Source organism: Gigantopelta aegis, chromosome 6, assembly GCF_016097555.1.
Source record: "Gigantopelta aegis isolate Gae_Host chromosome 6, Gae_host_genome, whole genome shotgun sequence".
Lineage (NCBI taxonomy): Eukaryota > Metazoa > Mollusca > Gastropoda > Neomphalida > Peltospiridae > Gigantopelta > Gigantopelta aegis.
The window spans coordinates 86605854-86630428 of NC_054704.1; the positions used below are offsets into that span (position 1 = coordinate 86605854).

At 33.8% G+C, this 24575-nt stretch overlaps 1 protein-coding gene across 2 annotated transcripts; it reads left to right on the forward strand.

Annotated features, from left to right (window-relative positions):
• Positions 1-486: 486 nt before the first annotated feature.
• On the forward strand, positions 487-24575 carry LOC121376417 (kinesin-like protein KIF3A). 2 transcript variants are annotated; one of them, XM_041504278.1, is made up of 18 exons: positions 487-605; positions 3168-3269; positions 4159-4327; positions 5007-5151; positions 5379-5463; positions 6774-6879; positions 7898-8037; positions 9306-9503; positions 10287-10461; positions 10779-10874; positions 11803-11814; positions 15764-15920; positions 16239-16419; positions 17236-17346; positions 18297-18422; positions 20110-20232; positions 21571-21701; positions 22250-24575. In XM_041504278.1, exons 1-18 carry the CDS (start codon positions 600-602, stop codon positions 22287-22289), a joined length of 2103 nt encoding a protein of 700 aa, XP_041360212.1. In that variant the 5' UTR covers positions 487-599; the 3' UTR covers positions 22290-24575. The 2 variants fall into 2 exon arrangements, with proteins under 2 accessions (XP_041360212.1, XP_041360213.1); XM_041504279.1 differs by lacking the exon at positions 11803-11814.

Below are 24575 nucleotides of genomic sequence, written 5' to 3' on the forward strand. Positions count from 1 at the left end.
GCGACGTTAACGTGTAGGCAACATCAATTTAGAATCTTAGCTGATTTACATAAAGTTATTGTGTGATCACTTGAAAGTTGTTGTTGCTACGATTTTACAAGCACCATAGGCAAAATCACTTGGGTGATTACAAAGTGTTTGCCAATTTACTACAAAAGGTGGTATGGGTATGTTAATTCAACGTCAGTATACCGGGCCGTAACGCAGAATCGCAATGAATTCTGGAGGTGTTGTAAAAACATCAGGTTGTGTCGAAAATTAGCCATGAAAGTTTCCACTTTCTTCTGTTAATACTTTGGGGGATAGGTTGGAGTGTTCATAGTTAAGGGTCATATTTTGGTTGATGGAGTGTTTTTAAGTATTTAATTTTGTCACGTATTAGATTTTATTTGGTATAGTACAATCTCAATTGAACGCATATTCTGGAGTTATTTCCCTTTATCAATTTTTATCCAATGAAATGTTTTTTAAAATTCTGACCTTTACTGTTGATAAATATTTGTCATGTCGATATTTATGTTGATTTCAGTTTGCAGCGATGATTAAATTTAGCTCGTTAAAATAACAAATTCTGTTTAAAAAAAACCTTTATCACAATCATGCCTGTAAGTTTATTGTTTTAGTTTTAATATTTCATATCTGAAGTGTAAATTGGCATTTGTTACGTTTTGGATTTTGTTCCCCCAGAAATTAAATAAAAAAAATTATAAATTGGATACACAAGACAGATGGAAAATAGTTGAGAACGATTGTATAACTTACATTTAATTATGTAAAATAATAATTTTCGTATCAAAAAAGCTTACTGTGAACTGTCACTATGCACAACTCTGATGTCACAAAGTACTCCTCGATTTATATATATTCTTATCACCAGCAACCACAACAATGTTTTAGACGCTGATCTGCAAAATTAACGCCAGCTTCCAAGTGTTGTGAATCAAGCAGTTACAGCATATAATATATCCAATCATGCGTTTTTCTGTTATTCATAAATTCAGTGTTCCAAATAAGCACACAACCATTTTTCTTGACAACTGAAAATCTGTTTGGACAAGCAAAATGTACCTCAATAGTTATCCAATGGACAACAAGCCTGGAAATAACTGTCTGGTCACGGACACTGTCTGGTGCAAATGTGTCATTTGTTAAGCTTTTGACAGTTACCAACTTAAGATTAGCGTGTTATGTTGTCCGACACAAAATATTTCTGTGTTGAAGTAGTCCGAAATGAACATAGAAAGATATATATTCACTTAATGTGGGCGATGCACTAGTTTAGTGTTGAAGCATTTCGATGTAATACATTTTAAAATGCATATTTAAAGACATTTGTTGACCATATTATCAGGGGACAATATTTCGTAATCTGAGGTAACCAGAAGTCGGTTCATATGGTTTTTACCTAGGTAACCAATTGTTCGGTTACGTGATTTATATTTGCATAACCTGTGGATTACCTGATCGGTTACCTCAAAGTTACGTTGAAATTATATTTTAAATACATAATTTTTAGCTCAAACATAAAGTTAAAACAAAATACAAAATAAAACAGTTTCCTTAATGCTTGCAAATAGAAAGAAGTGACTTGTAGATGTTTCTTTTGTTTTCGTACGATCGTAGCGTTGTAGATTTTATTATTATTATTATTATTATTATTATTATTATTCACCACTTGCCATTGGGATCGCAAAAAGTAATTTTTAGTTGCACGAATCTAAAAACCACTGTCCTCGGGCATCGGGCCACCGTATTCTAGTACCTCTTTACAGCTTGCGGAAGATAATACTATTGTAAAAGGACTAAATATCAGCCCAGTACTGAAACAAAATAGATACATTTGGAGAAAAACTGCCCATTCCCTGGTGCATGATTAGACTAATAATTTTCTTCCATAAATAACAAATAAAGGCTACCATTTGTCACAGATATATAAAATTTAGTATACAGCAGATTAAACCCCCCCCCCCCACCAAAAACCCAAACAACAAATGTCCAGTTCCTCTGAACTATAAAACAGGCTACTCATTGGTGCATGATTAGATTAATAAAAATAAATCTTATAATAACATAAAGAAGAAAGATCACAATCTGACACTGATATTTTGTGGTGGCGATGCTACTTTCACTTTATCGCTGGTACTTCTATACTACAGTGACATTCCAAATGTTTATTCGATTCTGAAGCTCATTATGCGATGTTACATTTTTGCATTTTTGTTTACGTTAAAACCGTTTTGAACCTTTGTAAAATTATAGGCAATCCAATATTGTGTCTACATATATTTCTTTAAGAGATAGACTAGCAGCAGATAATTTAGGCGCCTTAGCGGTCCGTGCACATTTCTTTAAAACCGTTGTCTACTGGTTTGCCACGCATCAAGTATCTAAAAATCAGTCTAAAACATTTGTCGGAATACTAGTAGTATGTCTGCATGAATAAACTTACTGTAATCATGAAGTCTGCAAGTTTTAATTTCTGAATGTCTACAGGTCACGACGTAACCGATTTGCGGTTCGCGTAAATTTAATTTTGCGTAACCGACACGCGAACAGAATGGCGGTTCGCATGAAATATTGTGCCCTGTATTATGTAGCATGCACCTGCTTATTTATTTTGGAACTGGTGCTAGAATGCCTTGGCTTTTGCCCGGAAATGGTTTTATATTAATAGACCTGAGCAATGTAGGTAATTTTGACAGGCACCACTAAAACAATTATTTCAATATATTCCAGGTCTGGGACAGGTCAATGCAGTTTCATTTTGAGCAATCAAAAACATCATCCTTGCAATTGAATAATACAAACCACTTATTTGGACAAATGAAAATATTGACAGACAAGTAGATTTCTAAATGTACTTGTCTGGTGGACTAGTGAAAATTTCTGTACTGAATTAAATTGTATCTTTTTCCATCTCAGAAGATTAACCTTTCAAAATGTAATTTAATTGGTTAACCTGCACAGAACAACAAGGAATCCACAACAAGTATGCAGTAGCTGTATTTATTTTCAACCCTCAAATAATTTTCTGGCTAAAAGCCTGGTTATAAATATTTATTGTGTACAAAGCCAAAATGATGGTGAAGGAATTTCAAAATTGTCGTAAGTAACAAATTGTTATGTTCGAGCCCTGAGGTAACCAGGTTTTTGTTTTGTGTTAACAGGAGAGTCAGAGTATGCGAGAGACTGACAATGTCAGGGTGGTGGTCAGATGTCGTCCAATGAATGAAAAGGAAGTCAATACAAACTGTAAACAAGTTGTTAATGTAAGTTACACTACTTTTTTTACATTTTAACAATTACAAAAATCAGATAGTGCCCGTTTCTAATTTCTGATGACTGCATGGTGTCGTTTGATTCTAGTTATAATCCTAATAATGTTTTTACAAACATGTAAGTAAATTGTTTTATTATAAAATAAAATAAAATGTTTCTACTTAACCACTTAAAAAATTAATATAAAAATGTATGAAACTGACATTTCATTAGCAGGCCCTATCTTGATGTAGAATAAGTGAGTTATCTCTTCCCAGGAGAACTGAGAGAAGTTTGACAAAAATAGGCGAAGGTCTCACTACACAGATGTCATCTGCCATTGAAACCCATGTTAAACTGCCCAACTTCAAGTGAAGATTGCCCATAGAACGGGTTCTCGTTGGCACCAACAACATACACCATTGCGAACATACATTATATAAGCATTTATTTTCACTGCAAAATTGAGAACATTTCCGTCTCAGTTTTTTGCTATATGACCGCATCTGGCTGTAGTACCGGTCCGAACAGGTGGTTCATTAATCGATTCACTCCGGCTGTCACGTGCGCTATATACCCATGTCCCAAAAGGTCGATGCACAATATTACAAAATAACATGGGCAAAATACAGCCAGAAGGCTTACCATTAAACATACATATTGTTTTAATTCTTCACCATTTCCTAGAAGTGAATATGTGAACCATAACATGTGTCACAATTAGGAACTATAGTGGACCGTGATGAATGAACTCTCACCCGGAAGTGATCTGTGTAGTGAGACCGAAGTACATTTCTTAATGTTTCATCATATATTATCATATGTAGAAGAAATAAACACACTGATAAGCATTGTTATTGAATGATGCAATAAAAAATGTATGTTATATTTCTTTATCAGGTGGATGAAATGCGTGGTTCCATTACTGTTAAGAATCTCGCCTCCAATCACGGTGAACCACCGAAAACCTTCACCTTCGATATTGTTTTTGGTCCGAACTGTAAGCAGTTGGATGTGTACAATGAAGTGGCCAGGCCTGTTGTTGACTGTGTCCTCGAGGGATTCAATGGTAAGCACCCATCTCCATGGTTAATGAGATGGTCCATACCTTCGTGGCCATTGTAACAATGTTATGGCTATTTTTTGTTGTACTGCGAGATTGCAAAGTTGTGAGAGTTTACTGAATTAAGCACCTGTGCCTGTGCTTATAATACTTTTAGAGTCCAGACTCATTCTCAAGTGACGTCACATGCATACAATTTGTATGATGTTATCATGACATTAGTGTCTCAGAACCTATTAGTCTCGAGTCTAGACTATAAAAGTTTTATAAGCCCATCCTGAAATGGAAACATTAATCATTATTAATCTACATGGAACAAATATGTTTGCAGGCCATAGGATTTTAAATTTCACGAAAAACACTTTTTCGATTCCGTGCCTTGTGATCATGGGAACCCATCGGAAACTGTTTTAAAAAATAATTATATATATATATATTATTTTTGTTAAATAGTCGTACTGGTTTTTTTTTCATTTTGTTTTTCATACTTAATATAATAATCATGGGAAATAGAATTTTGGTTCCGTGATTTTACAGACATGGTACCAGAAATGGTTGTTTTCTTGAAATCCAAAGTCCTGTGTTTAACTCCCAACAGACGATTGTAATTCAGAGAATTCTTAGATGAGACCAGAATATTATTATATACAATGTTATTGTGTCACGCTAATTTTTTTTTTTTCAGGCACTATATTTGCATATGGTCAGACAGGAACTGGGAAGACGTTTACAATGGAAGGGGTTCGTGCATTTCCTGAAATGAGGGGCATCATTCCAAACTCATTTGCTCATATATTTGGTCACATTGCCAAGGCAGAGGGGGACATTAGGTTTGTTCCCAATTATTGTTTTCCTTATGTCTAATATATCTGATACTATTTCAATTATTATGAATCTGTTTACCCATGATTATTGAGTCTACTTTCTCACTGTTTTTCACTAAATGACATAGCTTTCAAGAATTGGAATAGATATATATTTTAAAAAACCTGTTTTGTTTTCGCATATATCTAGAATTTATATGATATTTGTTTTACTTCACCGTTACATTTTGTAGGTTTCTTGTTCGAGTTTCCTATTTGGAGATTTACAATGAAGAAGTACGAGATCTGCTTGGAAAAGACCAGACCCAGAGACTTGAGGTACGGTGTATTGTGAGAGACTTGAGGTACGGTGTATTGTGAGAGACTTGAGGTATGGCGTATTGTGTTTACCTTCTTGTCTTTGAACCAACCCAGAGACTTGAGGTATGGCGTATTGTGTTTACCTTCCAGAGCCCTCAAAAGTACCCGGTCTCCGGTGGCAAATCGCCGCCTGAAACAGCTTTTGCCGCCGCCTACTTTTCGTTGATGGTAAAAAAAAAAAGTGCTTTCTCTTCTTTAATAAAGTCTCCTACAAAAGGGATCCAAACAAGGTGCCAAAATAGTTGTTTATTTGTCTTGAAACGCGATTAGTTCACATCGAAATTTCAAATGTTTCTCGGGGAGGGCCCCCAGACCCCCTGCTTTGCCCCCTGCTATCATCACTGTTGTAGCCTGCTACTTCTTAAACTATTGAGGGCGCTGACCTTCTTGTCTTTGAACCAACCCAGAGACTTGAGGTATGGTGTATTGTGTTTACCTTCATGTGTTGGAACCTTTTCAGTTGTTTCACACATAAGGGAACCAAAACATTATCATTCAAATCATAAACCATATTACTTAAAAATTAACGTCATAATATTATGGGTGACTTTGATGTATGCAAATTGCCAATCTAAATTTAATTGACTGGATACTTTTTGTGCTAAATAATAGCAAGTGTTATTTCTACTTGAGCTATGCGCTGCATGGTGTCTTTACAAAATACCCATGCTAAGCACTCTGAATTTGTTTCCAAAAAAAAGATGGCTAGTCATTCTTAGTCATTTCATTTGAGTCTTAATTTTTATACAATAGTTGGCAATTTTGGTTTGAGACTATAACTCAGGTGGGTAGGTAGGGGGGCAGCCTTCATCTAGGGCAGACTTATTATAATATAGGTGTAACCATGTAAAGAGATGCAAACATAAGTGCTGTAGTTCTGACCAAATAATACTTGGCGCATGACTGTAAAATTCATTCTTAATAATAAATCGATGATGCTATGTAACTAATAAAGTAAAATTAATTCAAGAGAATTAAGCCATTCTGCTTTTTCCTTCTAGCCAAAAAGCTATTTTAATTCAGGATTTCGATAATTTTTATGAAATTGAAATAGCCTTTCTTGGAAATGCAATCTGGTATTTACTTACAAGTTGTCAAAACATTTCTTTTTTTAATCGTTCTATTTAATTTATTATGAAGTTAACCTTTAAAATACTGTTTCTGTTTTGTTTATGTATAACAGTTCTTTTTTAAATTGTTCAATACCATATACTAATTCCAGAGTATTGGAAAGTTGAATAGTAATATTTTATTTTGTTACTTTATAGGTTAAAGAAAGGCCTGATGTGGGAGTTTATGTCAAAGATTTGTCGGCTTTTGTGGTGAATAATGCAGATGATATGGACAGAATCATGACTCTTGGGAACAAAAACAGTAAGTAAAGATGAACAATAATAGAGACTATATGACTAGGATCATGACTCTTATGAACAAAAACAGTAAGTAAAGACAAACACTGAAATTTTCTTTGTATACTGCAAATATAAAATTGGTTATTGTATCACATTTATGAGCTTTTTACTTTTAAAAAATATGAACCCATTTTTGTATCATTTAAATATTGGTCAATGAATATTTATGAACCTTAATTGAATGTTATATTAGTATTATAACCACCATATCCATTTCTTAGAATAACAACTAAAGGTTGACGACAGTTTCTGCACCATCGTTTTTGTTTCTACAAAATAAAAATAAAATATCTAACTTTAATTTCGCTTCATATCCATTTTCAGTAAATGGTACAATATTAAAAATTATAATATTTTTTTCCGACACAGGTAGATGCATTAGTAATCTTCAAACAAGAAATTTCTATAGGAATTTTGCATCAAAGTTTGCAACATTCTGGAAAAAGAATTGCGATTTATTGTTATTGTAAGGAGATCAAAATGACATTCGAAAACTAAATTTAAAACAAACATTTATGCTTTACCACATTAAAAAAAAGGTCTACTTACCTTCATCTTGAATTCCATATTGAGCAGACAACACTATTTACATTTTGATGTTTTATTTTTCATAATTGTACACAAAAATTAAGTCTAAGTTTAAAAAGACAACAGAAAAAAACAACAAAAACATTCACCAAATATAACATAAAAATTATCATCGCATATGCCATATTTATTTTGTACGAAGTGTATGTAGCCAAAATGATGGTGTGGGAATTGTTTATCATTGACCTTAGTGTCACTTTTACAAGTTGTCTGATTTAGTAATAAGATGCTAAATTGTCAAATTCTCATTCTGTAAACCAGAATACAGTACTATATTTCTGACTTGACATCACAAATTGCTAGATTATTTAATTACTATTTCCATGGTTTGATTTATTGTCAGTATTGATGACATTTGTTATTTGACTATAACAAAGGTGTTTAATTTGCAGGAGTTGTTGGTGCGACTAACATGAACAGTCACAGTTCACGTTCCCATGCAATCTACACAGTTACTATCGAGTGCAGTGAAAAGGGAGCGGACGGGGAGCATCACGTCCGAGTTGGAAAACTTCATCTCGTTGATTTAGCGGTATTTTATTCTTACTGTTCTTTACAGTGCTGTTAATAAAATATTCATCTTTCTTAGGAGTGTTACTTAAAACCTAATTAGGGGCGGGACGTAACCCAGTGGTACAGCGTTCGCTCGATGCGCAGTCAGTGTGGGATCGATCCCCCTTGGGCTATTTCTCGTTCCAGCCAGTGCACCATGACTGGTATATCAAAGGCTGTGGTATGTACTATCCTATCTGTGGGATGGTGCATATAAAAGATCCCTTTCTGCTAATCGGAAAGAGTAGCCCATGAAGTGGCGACAGCAGGTTTCCTCTCTCAATATCTGCGTGGTCCTTAACCACATAACTGTAAATAAAATGTGTTGAGTGCGTCATTAAATAAAACATGTCTTATCTTAAAACCTAATTAATAATAGAGATTTGTAACACTTTGGAATAAGATCTTTGAAAAGACACGAAACAAATAACAGTTAAATTTGACAAATAATGATATGCTATTTAGAAAGTATGATAATAGTCATAATGATTTTGCTTGACTGGGTTTTTTTTTAAAAATGGCCAACTAATAAAACCCCTTCATCTTTGAATTAAAAAAATAACTGTCTGTTTATGATAGTGTTGCTTTGCTTATTGTTATACGACTAATAAACATGTGTTGTAAAATCTTATTATTAATTTTGTCTGCTTTTTTGTTTGTTTGATGTAAATACAAAGTAATTTGTTAATAATGTGGCACAACACTAAATGCAACAAGCATCTTGATCTGAATTTATGAACATTTTATAAGCATATATAAATCATATTAAATATAGGAAAAAATAGCATGTGTGCATTAGACACGATTTCGTGCACATTTTATCATGAGTTTCTGGGGAAAAATTGCTTGATTTCATGCATATGGAAAATGTACTATGTAAATACATTGTATCAATAAACTCACAGGCAGAAATGTTAATGGAAAGCAGGCCTTATACACAGCCATTTATGAAAGTTATACTTGACTTAGGGATAAAGGAAGGAAGGAAATGTTTTATTTAACGAAGCAGTCAACACATTCTGTTTACAATTATATAGCGTCAGACATGGTTAAGGACCACACAGATATTGAGAGGAAACCCGCTGTCGCCACTTCATGGGCTACTCTTTTCAATTAGCAGCAAGGAATCTTTTATATGAACCATAGCACATACTACGGCCTTTGATATACCAGTCGTGGTGCACTGACTAGGGGATAAATGCATGTGGTAATTTAATACATATGTTTATTCTGTTTGAATGTTTCCAGGGTTCTGAACGTCAGACAAAGACTGGAGCCACGGGTCAAAGACTGAAAGAAGCCACGAAGATAAACTTGTCCTTGTCGACTCTCGGTAATGTGATATCGGCCCTGGTGGATGGGAAGAGTAGTCACATTCCATACAGAAACTCCAAGCTTACCCGACTGCTTCAAGACTCGCTTGGGGGAAACTCCAAAACTGTCATGGTAACTTACTTGTGTCTGTTGGTACTGTTTTCTATATTACTAGTCACATCTCAGAGAAAAACTGGCAGATGTAAGCTACACTATATTTTATTAATTAAATGTCACATTAAATTATCAAAACTTTTTATCTGTTGTATGTTTATTTAGACTCATTATGATGTTTTTACAATGTAATGATAGTAAAGTGCAATGAAGGAGAAAACTAAATTAAATAAAAATAGTATTTAGAAGAAAAAAAATCAGCAATAAAAATTAAATTATTATAATTATAACAAGCCATTTTTATCTAATTTTGAGCTTTTATGGTAAATAATTTTTTTATTGTATACATAGCCATGAAATATATACATCTGCAGAAATCATATTGTATTTGATGAAAAATCATATTTCCACTGTAATTTATGAAAATATAGTTTTGACACATCATTTGTTAATATAAAAGTCGTATTTGAAAAAACCCACCTCCATGAAACATAGGCAGCACAGTCAACACTACAGACATTCAATCTCACATTACAACTTGGTATGAAATACAGCCATTACTACGCTAGTAGTGAATTAAATTTGGTCTACAATTTGATGTATTCCCTTATTTCTTTGATAAAATAAAGTCTCTGTCTAAAAACCACAATTAAAAATCTCAAGTTAAAAAGCTCAATGTTTCGTCAGCTAAATGCTGACATCCTCAGGAGCAAACTAAACATAAAACCAGGAGTTCAGCATTAAAAACAGGTGAATAAAAACAGTATCAGCATCAGTATAATAACTATAATTGTTTTACAGGTGGCCAATATTGGCCCAGCTGACTACAACTATGATGAGAGCATCAGCACATTGCGATATGCTAATAGAGCCAAAAATATTAAGAACAAAGCAAAGATAAATGAAGATCCCAAAGATGCTTTGCTTCGACAGTTTCAGAAAGAAATTGAGGAATTACGTCGGCAGCTTGAAGAGGGTGAGCACTGGGAGTCTATAACTATAAACTGCAACTCGAGAAATTTCTTGCATACATGTCCATACTAACATGGGATTAACAATTTAGTTTGTGTGGCTTAGTTGGACAGTAATCTCATCTGACAATTTAATTTTCTTGGCGTCTAAAAATTTGTAATTTACTGCTGCAAGTTTTAGAATTATTTGTGTTTTTCGAGAATTTTAGTTCACAAGATGAATCTTTTGTTTTAATTAAGCGATGATTTGTTTTCTAATGTATGGTGTTTTGCTATTTGGTAAATCATCTAGAGGTGTTAATTGTTTCTATTTGATGACTAGGAGTTACTGATGACGAGGGTGGAAGTGAGGAAGAGAGTGAATCAGAGGAAGAGGACGATGGCCATGGTGGTGTGATACGACGTCGCAGGAAGAAAGGTAGGCAGAATAACATGTTCAGATATCTACTTAAACACTGATAACATGTTGGAGTATTTTCCTAAACACTGTTAATATGTTGAAGTGTCTACCTAAACACTGTTAACATGTTAGAGTATCTTCCTAAACACTGATAACATGTTGGTGTATCTACCTAAACAGTGATTACATGGAGTGTCTACCTAAATACTGTGATAACATGTTGGAGTGTCTACCTAAACACTGTGATAACATGTTGAAGTGTCGACCTAAACAGTGATTACATGTTGAAGTGTCGACCTAAACTGATTACATGTTGAAGTGTCTGCATAAACACTGATTACATGTTGGAGTGTCTACCTAAACACTATGTTAACAAGTATGTTATCTAGTTGTTTCATACATTATATCGTTCTCAGTTACACATTTACAAACACACTTGTATGTTCTTTGAGCAAACTGAAAGGTTTGCAGACACGATTGTTTTCCGTTAGTTACAAAACAGATTTCTGCTTTTTAAACATTTCCACAACAGGTCCTTGTATTAAATTCCTTCTTATGTTCATATACTTTGTAACTGATTATCAGTTTATCAGTTGGTACAAACCGATTATAACCAATGATCGATGATGAAATTCCAACTAATTCCTAACATGACCTCTTCTTCGAATACTTTGATAATTCCATTCATAAGACACACAATTCATCCAAATAGCAGATATGTAACACAAGCTTACAACTAGGTTGTAAAATTATAAACCATTTGGCAGTGACCATTTGGCAATGACTGCCTTATGAGTTTCACCGCACCTCATTGTCTATAAAATATGTCAGCTGTTGAGTCATTTATCTTTAGATCCATCTATATACATATTAAACATTCATTTTTTTAGGGTATGATGATTTTAGAATGTAACTTCTCATGTATTTTTGTTTTTGCTTCATTTAGGAGATGACAGTGGTAAGCAATGTATTATTATTTTTAAATGCATCAGTTGGTTATAAGATTTTTATTTGGTGTAGGTGTACAAATAAATTGCTTAGTATTGGCCTCCAGTGGGATTCAGTCATTTAAAAATTGTTTGTCATTTTTGTGTGAAGTTATCAATGAATAACAGTCACAAATTGTATAAAATTGCATAGCATAGCGAAGCCATTTTATGCTGAATTTATGACTTGTATATCGATAAATTTAACATAAATGACAAACAATTCTTATAATTACAAACAGCACAACTTATTAAGTTAAAAATACACATTAATCAGTTTCTAACGTCCTTTCCATTCAGCTTTTTTTTTTTTTTAATGACATGGGGACCATTTGATTTAATGACGTAATTTTCTGAGGTTTATTGAAGAGTAACTACGTTTTTGAGCAACATCCAGTAAGAATAGAGTTTGCAATTATAATAACATAAACCTTTATAGCCACTTTTACATAATGTGACACACCAAGTAATGTACTTTCATATGTTAACCTGACATAGCCAAGTGCTGAACCCCAACCAGGGGGATAATCTAGACAATTTTTAAGGGTCCCTTATTGGTCAATTGGGAAAAATAATGTTTCAAATAAAAAACATTCAGGAAAAGTTTGGTATTGGATTTGGAATTTATGTTAGGGGAATTTGACTGTTCACCGGGCCCAAAATGTATGGTAGATTATTCCCTACCAACATCCTTGGACTGATCCCAACATCCCAAGCTGGTTATAATCTTCAACTGTATCTAGGGTGTCCACATCTAGTCACGTGACTGCCGTTTCCTTCTTTCTCCTTCGCTCTTACAGTCTAGACACAATTTTTGTGGATGTTTTTCTGCTGTTTTATTTTAATTTTTATCATTCTAAGCTCTTGACTTATGAATTAATACAAAATATTGGCCAAGAACGTAGTATTAAAACATGATACAGCATAATTATGATACTGACACATGCATACTGTTTGCTGACTATGTGGCTAGTTTGGTCAGAGTATGTTGTGTGTGATATGGCTGATTGTTATAGTCTAGCCCAGCCTCCACTAAAGTCTCACATTCGTTCTGTTTATATATGATGACATTATAATAGATTATTATATTATTTTATCATGTTCAAAACACCAAGTGAAAATAGTAGTATTTTGGTGGTGGGGTGCAGTAAAACACATATCTTCTAAATTAGCAATTTTTCACCACCTTGAATGAAGAATTAATAAACTATAATCTTGTAAGTAGTAATTATTTTATGGTATATCTATTATCACAACGCATGTTTGCAACGGCATGAAAAATTACTGAGGAGGGGGATGTATATTTTCTACTAATTCTTTAATTATTAATATAAATATTAATTCACACACAGAAAAAAATTGTACCTGTTCATATTTGAAAGGTATTTTTGCATAAATCAAGCTAACTACATTTATTGTGAGAAAGTCAAACAGTTCTGGAGACTGGGACTGACTATAGCTACTGGTTTGTGTATAGTGTGGTGTGCCAATGATAGGTTTGCTTGTGGTTATGTTAGCATCCTCGTGTCCGGTCACGACAGGCTTGCTTGTGTAGCTGATAACTCATGCCATGTCATTTCATTTCATTTTATTTTCGTGCTTATATCCAATTAAGGTTCAAGCACGCTGTCCTGGGCACACATCTCAGCTGTCTGTCCAGGACAGTGAGTTAGTTGTTAGTGAGAGAGAAAAGGGTGTGGTGGCCTTACACCTACCCATTGAGTCGTTAAAACTCGCTCTGGGTGGGAGCCGGTAGTGGGCTGCGAACCCTGTACCTACTAGCCTTACGTCCGATGGCTTAAACACGACGCCACCGAGGCTAGTCATGCCATGTCAAGATTGGCTTGCATGCTTGAATTAAAGTCACAACAGTCAGTCGTGTTGTGTTGACTGGTTGTAATGATAGTCTAGTACATAGGACTCAACTGTCTCTAGTCACCTGACTCCGTGCTTATACTCAGCCAGTGGCCCATGACTGGTATATCAAAGGCTGCACGGCTGTGCTGTCCTTTCCATGTGGACAATGCATATAAAATATCTCTACTTGCTACTGATGGAAAAATATAACAGGTTTCCTCTGAAACTATGTGTCAGAATTACCAAATGTTTGACACTCCGTAACCAAAGATTAATAAATCAGTGTACTCGTGTGATGTTATTAAATAAAACAAACTCTGACTTTAACCATGCTTAAAAAACTAAACTCGAGTCTTAATAAAGTCTCACTCATGAAAATAACATATATTTGAAGTCTCGAGTCTCAGTTTTAGTCCAACTATTTATAAGCAAAAACCCTGACTACAGATTGTTCAAGCGATCTTCGTGCTATGATATTGTAAAACCATTGTAGGCCATGATGTCATTTCAACACATGCCATAGCCTGACGTTTTTGCGATATCGTAGTGCTAAGATTGCTCCAAAATAATGGGCCCCAGGTCAGGAAGGATTTTCTTGTGTGTGTGACATCATGGTCGCAATTGAATTACTAGTTGGGTTGACTGATCAGAGTAAGTATTGTATGCTTGATGGTTGCTTGGTTGATCAAGATATGTGCAAGGCTCGAAATTAATTTTTTGGATTGGGCAGTCACTGCTTTTTAAATTTTAATTATAATATGTTCAAGAAATGAGTCTCCTTTTGAGATTCATAATGTAAGGTTAACCTTTTTAATAACAATGTGAAAGGCTTGAGATAAACGTGGATAAAAGCTTATGATGTTTATTATCACTTTTGAAAATCTGGATATATTTAGAATATTGTCAAAAATAAGATGGAAAGCAAAATCTACTTAAGAAACTGACTACCATGAATTATATTGTGCATCTTGAGCGACATTTACTGCCTGTTGCTGGTCAATTTCAAGCCCTGCTTTGGTATGCTTGACAATTGCTTGGTCAGTGACGATAGATTTGCTTGTGATATGAGTGACAGCTGCTTAGTTGGTGAGGATAGATTTGCTTGTGATGTGGTTGACAATTGCTTGGTTGGTGAGGATAGATTTGCTTGTGATGTGGTTGACAATCGCTTGGTTGGTCAGGATAGATTTGCTTGTGAGGTGGTTGACAATTGCTTAGTTGGTGAGGATAGATTTGCTTGTGATGTGGTTGACAATTGCTTGGTTGGTCAGGATGGATTTGCTTGTGATGTGGTTGACAATTGCTTGCTTGACCAGGATAGGTGTGTATATGTGTGTGTGTGCATGCCTAGCCAGTTCAGCATTCACACATGCATGTCGTTCTTGCTTCACCACACACATTAAACTCTGTGCACTCCTTAACCTGTAAGTCCAGTTTCACTGCTAGACAGGTCTTCAGATTTTGCTTCTCACAGGATGAAGGTCAGTTTTAAAAGTTGACCACCGCTTGGCTTATTGGGCTATTATGTTGCTTAATAATTTAAGTTGTGGGGTTTTTTTTCTTTTCTCTTAAAATTGGTTGTTTTAGTTTTAATTTTATAACACAACTGATCCATATTGGTGACTAATTTAAATCATCCACTGCAAGTATATGTATTAATGCAACTATTAGTGTTCTAAATTCACTGAGGCTTATTTTTGTGGTATACGTGTATTTGTTTTGTCTTCTGTTTACAGGATACACATTTATATTATTATAACAAGTGTTAATTTAACTTTCAGTTAACTATTACTGTTCATTTGAGGTCAGAATCTTGCTTTCACAGGGAACACTGTCTTAGTCTAACATTCATACTTTCAGTTCATAGTCTAAATTTATGTTGATGACATATTTTAAGATTTCATCTTGATGGAACATTTCAAATCTTTTTCATTTCATTTTTAAAAGAAAGCTTGAATTGATGTCTGAAATGGTCCTTGGAAATCATTATGAAAGTGTTTTAGGATTAAATTAATTGATAAGTTAAAAAAGCAACTATTACTCAGAGTGATATTCTTATGACAGTTCACAAGAAGCTGTCGAAAGAGAAAATTTCGGAAATTCAGGCAAAGATTGATGCTGATCGGCGCTTACTGGAATCGAAGAAAGACATGGCAGAAGAAGAAAGAGATAAGGTCAAAATAGACCTGGAAAAGAAGGAAACTGAATTGAAAAAATATCAGTCAGTATTGTTTTTATGGACTATTTAGTCTATTATTTCATCTCAATTTTATTTTTTACAAACATTTTTTAACTGTTTAACTTGTAATAAAAACAAAAATCATCTTTGTTTTAATTTCAGCTTTTTTTTTATACATAAAATAAAATTTTTTATCTGAAAAGGTTGATTATCTTTAATTGAATTGAGTTAAGAGTTCTCAGCTTTTTAAAAGCTCATTTCAGTTTATATTTTTATATGGGTATCATTACATTCCTGACTTTAAGCATTCAATTAAATCAGCTTTTTTTTTTTTTTAAATAAGTTTTTTAATTTGTTCAGAGAGGAACAGGATGTACTGACTCAGAAGCTGATGATGATAGAAAAGAAGATCATAGTGGGTGGAGAAAATCTTCTAGAAAAGGCTGAGGAGCAAGAAAAACTTCTGGAGGAGAGTGCCAGGGAGTTGGAAGAACGTAAAAAGAAAGAAGATGAGTTGAGGAAGGCTCTGCAGGAAAAAGAGGTAAAGTTGTTACTATAATGTTGTATTTAAACAAAGGGCTAGATTATACAAATCCATCACATATGGCCATGTGAGATAAAAAAAAAAAAGGACACCTGAGTCACAGGGTGGAAATTACCACCACCAAGGCATGGAATATCTTGTTTTAAAAATTATAGTTAGCAACATTTGCTAGCAGTTTGAAAATTGATTGGTAACGACTATATAACATTACAGAATGGTGTAGAAAATTGTGATGTGATACTGAGCAAAATGCACCTTTTATTTTATTCCATATGATTGCATCTGATGGATTCTTTTTCTCTCATCCATTCGGAACTAAACTATTATTATACACAAACAGAAATAATGGCTTGTTGCTGTGTTTGTTTAATGATAACTTTTATAATTCAGGATCACAAAATATCTATCTAAACTTGCATTAATATGAAATGATATATTCCTGATGAAATGATACTACAACCAGCTTTTTTATAGACATTTAAAACCAAATATGAACTGTATTAAAATATAGCAATAAATATCAGCAGTCTTCTTGATGGATTGCAGTTATAACTTGATGTATATATTACTGTTTCATATCAACCATGTATGAGGATTTAGTCCATTGTTGGATTTTGCACTTGAGATTGTTTCAAACCATGAGTTTATGTCCTTATCTCCATTTTCCCTAGGCTGGACATAACAAGTTTTGTAAAACCAATCTTAATTGTAAAAGAACTACCAGTACCAATGATACATCCAACTTTGTGTAGTTTTTGTTGTTACCTAATAAAAGTTCAATATTGAATTTCTGTGGTGGGTTTTTTATTTTAGCAAGAGCGTCTTGATATTGAAGAGAAGTACTCCAGCCTGCAAGAAGAAATTAATGGCAAAACGAAGAAGTTGAAGAAAGTCTACACTATGCTGATGCAGGCCACATCAGAGGTAGAATTACCAATTTTATATTCAGAAATTTCTATCTGCTTTAATTGCAGTGTTGTACCATAATTATAGGATATTTAACAAGCTTGCATTTCATATAGATTATGTTTATGTTCTGAGTGACACAGTTTTTATTTGTCATCAGCTTTACTGCTAAGGGTACATGATACAAAATGGTTGCAAGTTTAATATCATATTTATTTTACCCATAATTGATTTTAATTTATTTCAGTGAACCCATTTGATTGAGATTCTAGTAAGGTTGTAATGCCAATCGTATGATGTAGTCATGACCTGGTGCTTATAAAACGATTAGAGTCTAGACTCAAGACTCTAATAGAGTCTGAGACAGTAACATCATGACAACGCCATACAAATTGTATGGGTGTGACGTCATTAGAGATTGATCTGGACTCTAAAAGTCTTATAAGTACAGGCCCTGGTGTTACGTCCCACAAACTACGTATATTATGGGATGTAGCATTTTGATATTAACTTATGCAAATATCAGGGATATCATTTAACATTTTTATAAACTAATTAATAATCTTCGCCATGAGAAAATTCAAGAAGAGCTGAAGATCATTCTTCTGAAATGAGTACAGGGGAGTAGACACGTGAAGTTTCAAATAAAATTAATAAAATTAATTTTATATGGCAAGATAATGAATTTGCTGCTCACCTAATACTTTTCAGGCAAGTATGGAGGGGAGATTGAGTGATGATAGGACATTTTCAGCTTGAATTTTATGATTTGAATAAATTATAAGTGAGTTGACTTTTTTTTTCTTTTTTTTTAAACTAATATTTTTAGGCAACTTTAAAAAAAACCCCAGTAATTACCATCATAGTCACTGGTGCCAGATTTGCAAAACCATTTTGACACTTGAATGTTGTTGAATGTGGACATTTTAAAATATTGTTTCATACATAAATATATCTGTGTGTTCCAGATAGCAGATTTGCAGCAGGAGCACCAACGAGAGATGGAAGGATTGCTGGAGAACGTCCGACAGCTGAGCCGAGAACTGAAACTCCAGATGGTCCTCATAGACAGCTTCATTCCTCCAGAGTACCAGGTTACTTTTACACTCTTATACAAACTCTTGTTTAACTGAGTACCAGGTTACTTTTACACTCTTATACGAACTCTTGTTTAACTGAGTACCAGATACTTTTACACTCTTATACGAACTCTTGTTTAACTGAGTACCAGATACTTATACACTCTTATACGAACTCTTGTTTAACTGAGTACCAGGTTACTTTTACACTCTTATACGAACTCTTGTTTAACTGAGTACCAGATACTTTTACACTCTTATACGAACTCTTGTTTAACTGAGTACCAGATACTTTTACACTCTTATACGAACTCTTGTTTAACTGAGTACCAGATACTTATACACTCTTATACGAACTCTTGTTTAACTGAGTACCAGGTTACTTTTACACTCTTATACGAACTCTTGTTTAACCGAGTACCAGATACTTATACACTCTTATACGAACTCTTGTTTAACCGAGTACCAGGTTACTTTTACACTCTTATACGAACTCTTGTTTAACTGAGTACCAGATACTTTTACACTCTTATACGAACTCTTGTTTAACTGAGTACCAGGTTACTTTTACACTCTTATACAAACTCTTGTTTAACTGAGTACCAGATACTTTTACACTCTTATACGAACTCTTGTTTAACTGAGTACCAGATACTTATACACTCTTATACGAACTCTTGTTTAACAGTACCAGGTTACTTTTACACTCTTATACGAACTCTTGTTTAACTGAGTACCAGGTTACTTTTACACTCTTATACAAACTCTTGTTTAACTGAGTACCAGATACTTATACACTCTTATACGAACTCTTGTTTAACTGAGTACCAGGTTACTTTTACACTCTTATACAAACTTGTTTAACTGAGTACCAGATACTTATACACTCTTATCCGAACTCTTGTTTAACTGAGTACCAGATACTTTTACACTCTTATACGAACTCTTGTTTAACTGAGTACCAGGTTACTTTTACACTCTTATACGAACTCTTGTTTAACTGAGTACCAGATACTTTTACACTCTTATACAAACTCTTGTTTAACTGAGTACCAGATACTTGTACACTCTTATACGAACTCTTGTTTAACTGAGTACCAGGTTACTTTTACACTCTTATACAAACTTGTTTAACTGAGTACCAGATACTTATACACTCTTATACGAACTCTTGTTTAACTGAGTACCAGGATACTCCAGATGGTCCTGATAAACAGCTTCATTCCTCCAGAGTACCAGAAAAGTATTACACTCTTACAGGAAAGAAAATCTTCTTTAAACTTCTGCCTACTGCAGGCGAGATACCATCACACTGTATCCCACATACAGTGCATTCCCTCATTTTGTACGTGTGACTGGCCGGAAATAATAATGTAACAAATAGCTTTGACAGAGACTAATGGCCGATCTACTTTTTGTTTTTGTCTCAATTTTAAGTGAAAATGTAAGTTTCGGTATTTTTTAGGCCCATTTTGACAATCTGTTTACCAAATTAGTTTTATCATGAAAAAATATATCTTAAAAATATTAGTGGGTTTTTATGTTTTGGTTGTTTAGTATAATTACAGAGCCTGCCTCAATTGAATGATTCTGAAACAGTCTTGAACAATAGGTAGAAGTGCATTTAAATTAGAAGGTAGGTTAATTAATGAGAGTTGAGTTTGTTTTTCTTTAAAACGTTATTTAATTGTTATTTTCTTAGGAAATGATAGAACAGCATGTCCACTGGAATGATGACATTGGGGAGTGGCAGCTTCGGTGTGTGGCCTACACTGGAAACAACATGAGAAAACAAACACCACAACCTGAGAAAGAAAAAGAAAAGGTAGGTTTATTCTTAACCAGCATAATTCAGCAATTCTACATACGCATCCCTACAAAGAAAAAATACTGTAAGACCTAACCACAAGTATAATAATTATACTGTAAGACCTAACCACAAGTATAATAATTATACTGTCAAAGCCCTCGAAACTGGACACCCTAGGGACCAATAAAAATGTCTGGTATTAAGAGGGATCTGGTTTAGAGAGGTTAAATTCTGTAGTGGTTTTTAAAAGGGACTCTGTAAAATATCCGGTTTTGAGGGAGTTCCGGTTTACAGAGGGTCTGGTCTTGAGAGTTTTCACTATAATATATTCAATAGTTACTTTTGTAAAAGAAAATTTATTGTTTTGTATGTACACATTTTTTGTTAGTTGTAGCATATGTAAAAGTAAATGTATGTATACGGATGGAAAGAAATAGGGGAACACACAGAATAATAACATCAAAGTGTGACTTAATCAAAACCATCATCCACAATATGAGGAAGTTATCCATGTTAATGATAGTCAATACCACATTACATCTCTGTAATCAGTCGGGCATAAATAGCTAGTCAGGGCTTTATATCTCACTAATTTGGACACAGCAGGTTCTTTGTCTGTTCTGAGCACATCAGCATCCTTTTAGTGCAGTAATGTTAATAATAGCTGGTAAAGAGTTGTACAGAAATGCATTTCAAGTTATTTTAATCCAATTGCATCTTAACATTTTATTGATTTTAAAGTGAAATATTTTGAGGTTAACATGTTTGTACTTAATTTGGGCTTGCTTATTTTGGGCACACCCTTTTATTACCTTAGCTCTGGTGCAATCTAAAGCTCTGCTAGTAGAGAATTAAATTTGGTTTCCGATACCATGTGATCCCTTGTTTCTGTCCATCAGTATATATATATATATATACATATATATATATGTAGTCATGTATTTCCTGTCCCTATTACAGAGTGTAAAATTAGTTAATAAATAAGTGTAGTTATGCAGTGAAATTCCTGTAAACCGGACACCCTAGGGGCCAAGTAAAATGTCTGGTATTAAGAGGTATCTGGTTTAGAGAGGTTATTTTCTGTACTGATTTTTTAAAAAGGACCTTGGAAAATGTCCGGTTTTAAAGGAATTCCGGTTTACGGATGTTTCACTGTATAGAGAATAACTAGTTAATGACATAGGATATCAGTTTTATCTTTTGGATTATTTATCTGTTTCTACAATAATAAGACTTTGTAGTCTCTGAAGTGAAGTATCATAATATGTAACAGTATCTCTGTTAGAACCCAGCAGGATTTGGCTGTAATTTGCATGTGATAAAGCTTTTTTTTTTTATCTTTGTTTTTTTCAGTTTCACGAGGTTGACCTGTCCCATGTATATCTGTCATACACAGCAGACGAGGCCATGAGACCAAAGACTTCAAAATCATCGTCAAAGCCTGGACGCCCTAAAACAGCAAACAGGCCTAAGAGTTCTAGAAAGTAAGTGTTCACATGCCTGGACCGAAATCTTTAGTACTAGCCAACTGGGTTAATCATTAATGGTCCGATAGCTCGCAGCATAAGTTTATTTTGAAAATGTTGTTTTCTTGTCTGTTGATTTTTAATTCTATTTCTCCTACATGTTTCTAACTCAAAACTTTGTCTCTAAATTTTTACTTGCATGTACTGTTGTGTTAAAATAATTAATTTATCCCTAATATTTTTATTTCTTTACATGATCTTAGTCAAATTCTCCCAGAATATCAATTTTTTTAAAAGTGTGCTAAACAACTAATTAGTTCAGAAATTGACGCTGGTAAATAATATACTTACTATCAGATGTTACTTAAACACTGCATATCAGACTAGATGTTTTTTGGGTTTTTTTAAAGCTTGATGTTATGGAAACCTACATTGAATCGTGTGATTTTCTTATATGGGAATATTATGGCAATCAGATTCCAATAAAAACATAAACTGTGATTTATCTTTGAAGTCGTCTAATCCAGACTTCTCTTGATCTAAAACAAATGTTTTTTATTTTCCAGGAAACGGAACACCAGTGATTTGGACAGTTTGCTGCAGTGACTGCTGTCTTGGGCCATGGCTATCTTCATGTTGAAGGTCATCCTGGTGTATGAGCAGACCCAGGACAGAATTGTGGGGTGTTTCGGCTACATGTGACACGACTCCACCATTTCACTCCAGCTAACAGCATTTTCCAGTCTATTCTCGAGATAACATTGCAGAGAGTTTTTCTTTGTATTTCACCAGATATTGTGATATGTAGAAGCCAACTAATTAGCTCTGAATATATTTTGACTGTTTTAGTATCATCACACCAGTCTTGTTGAGAATACTGTCAAAGTGTGTTCTCATATTACATCTTGTCTGTCTAAAATAACCTTTCTTAATGACTAAGATTACATATTAAATACATTTTCTTGTTTAGAATATCAGTGTCCATATGTCCAATGTGTTTCTGGTTTTAATGTCTATACCACCTTTAAATAATAATAATTTCATACTTGGATATTTAAAAAAAACATGTTAAGTAAAGCAACTACAATTTTTTTATTTGATGGACTACATGTCTCGTTGATTACATGTTGCTCAAATTTAAGATGTGCACAAATTGTTCACCATGACATATATTTGGTATATCCCTAGAAAGCAAAAGGTGAGCAGTATATTTGAACTACTACAAACCTTAGCAGCACCAGAAACACATCAGATGTACACGATGATGTTCTAACAAGAATATGTAGTTTTAATCATTCATGCAAATCTCTGTTAGAGACATGTGTTGAAATGGAAGTAAAGTGAGGATGGTGTCTCTTTAATACACATTCATTTTATACCTGCATTGGTATTGAGACATTAAAATTACAGAAGCAGTAGCTTTTCAGAAATTACAATACTCAAACTGGTTTTCATATGCTGCAGTCCTTGATACAAGTAAGGGTTAATAACAATACAGAAATTTCCAGTTTCTGTTAGACGGCTTGTGTGAACTGAAGGGGTGCAAGTTTTGAGATTTTATGCACAATTTAGTCTCCACGCTGTTTTTGTTGACAACTTGCCTAATATTATTACTAGCCATGGCTCCGACCTGTGTTTGTTAGACTGCATGCAGATTGTTTTCATTGTTGATATATGCATCTTTGTGTGAAATTTCATGGGGCACTTAAAAGTCAAATACATGTAGAAGAACATCAAATGTCGAAGTCCCTATTGTAGACTGTCTTTAGTCATAACATCTTTACCAGAGTAATCTGGCAAATCTTTGGACCTCATCTTTGAGTGTTCTTTCTGTTAAAAAATCTTTGGACCTCATCTTTGAGTGTTCTTTCTGTTAAAAATATATTCAAATGATATTGCATTAACAAGAACGCACAAAGAAATGCATCGACTTCATAGCAAGAGTAATCTAGCAATTCTTGAGAGAATTTAATTTGGGATGTGATGGAAAGAATAATTTTCATTGACATGAATGGAATGGAAATTATGGCCATTTGGTGTCTAATATTGTGACACTGGAAACTTGCTTCCACCACTAAGCTACTCCTTACTCAGTCTGGGCTGTACATACCACAGCCTTTATTAGTTACCAAATTATGAGACACCAGCTTGGATGAAAACCCCCCAACCACGTTTGACCCAAAGCACCGGACACAACCCATTTTCAATGATGATGTGCCAAACATTGGTTATAGTTTACCAAATGCAAGCTTTCTTTCCTTTTTTTTTTTTTTATTTCAAATTGTTGACACCAGACAGAGTGGTTTATTATTATGGGATGTTGACACTGTAATGAGGAAAATTTTCATCATCTTTAATTGTCATGTGAACTTCATCATCATTGCTGTTTCTGTGATATCTTTTATTTGTAGTAGCTTATTTTTTTGTTCATTCCGTCCATTCAGTTATTTTTTATATCTGTAATATTTATTTTTGTGCTGTTGTATTAGAAAAACTTTTGTACTGACAGGTATAATTGTAAGTTATTACCTCAGGAGTTAAAAAAAGATATAGATGACCATTACTTGAGTAGAACATTTTGCTGAATAGTCCTTTATCAGACATGTGCAGCTGGCTTCACAATGTTTTATTATTTTAAAAAGATATTTATAGATCTATAATTTCTATTGTACAATATACTCTATAGTGATTTACTGCATTACTTCGAAACCTATATACATGCATTTCTGGTGTTGCCAGTTTGTAAAATGTTATAAAATCTCTTTTAAAGGAATGGGCTGAGGGAGGCAGTATAGTTCAATGAAGAGATTGCATTATTATTTACAATTCTTATTGTTTATTTATAATGTGTAAAAAATGTGTACATTGACTGAGTAAAACAAAACCAGTAAA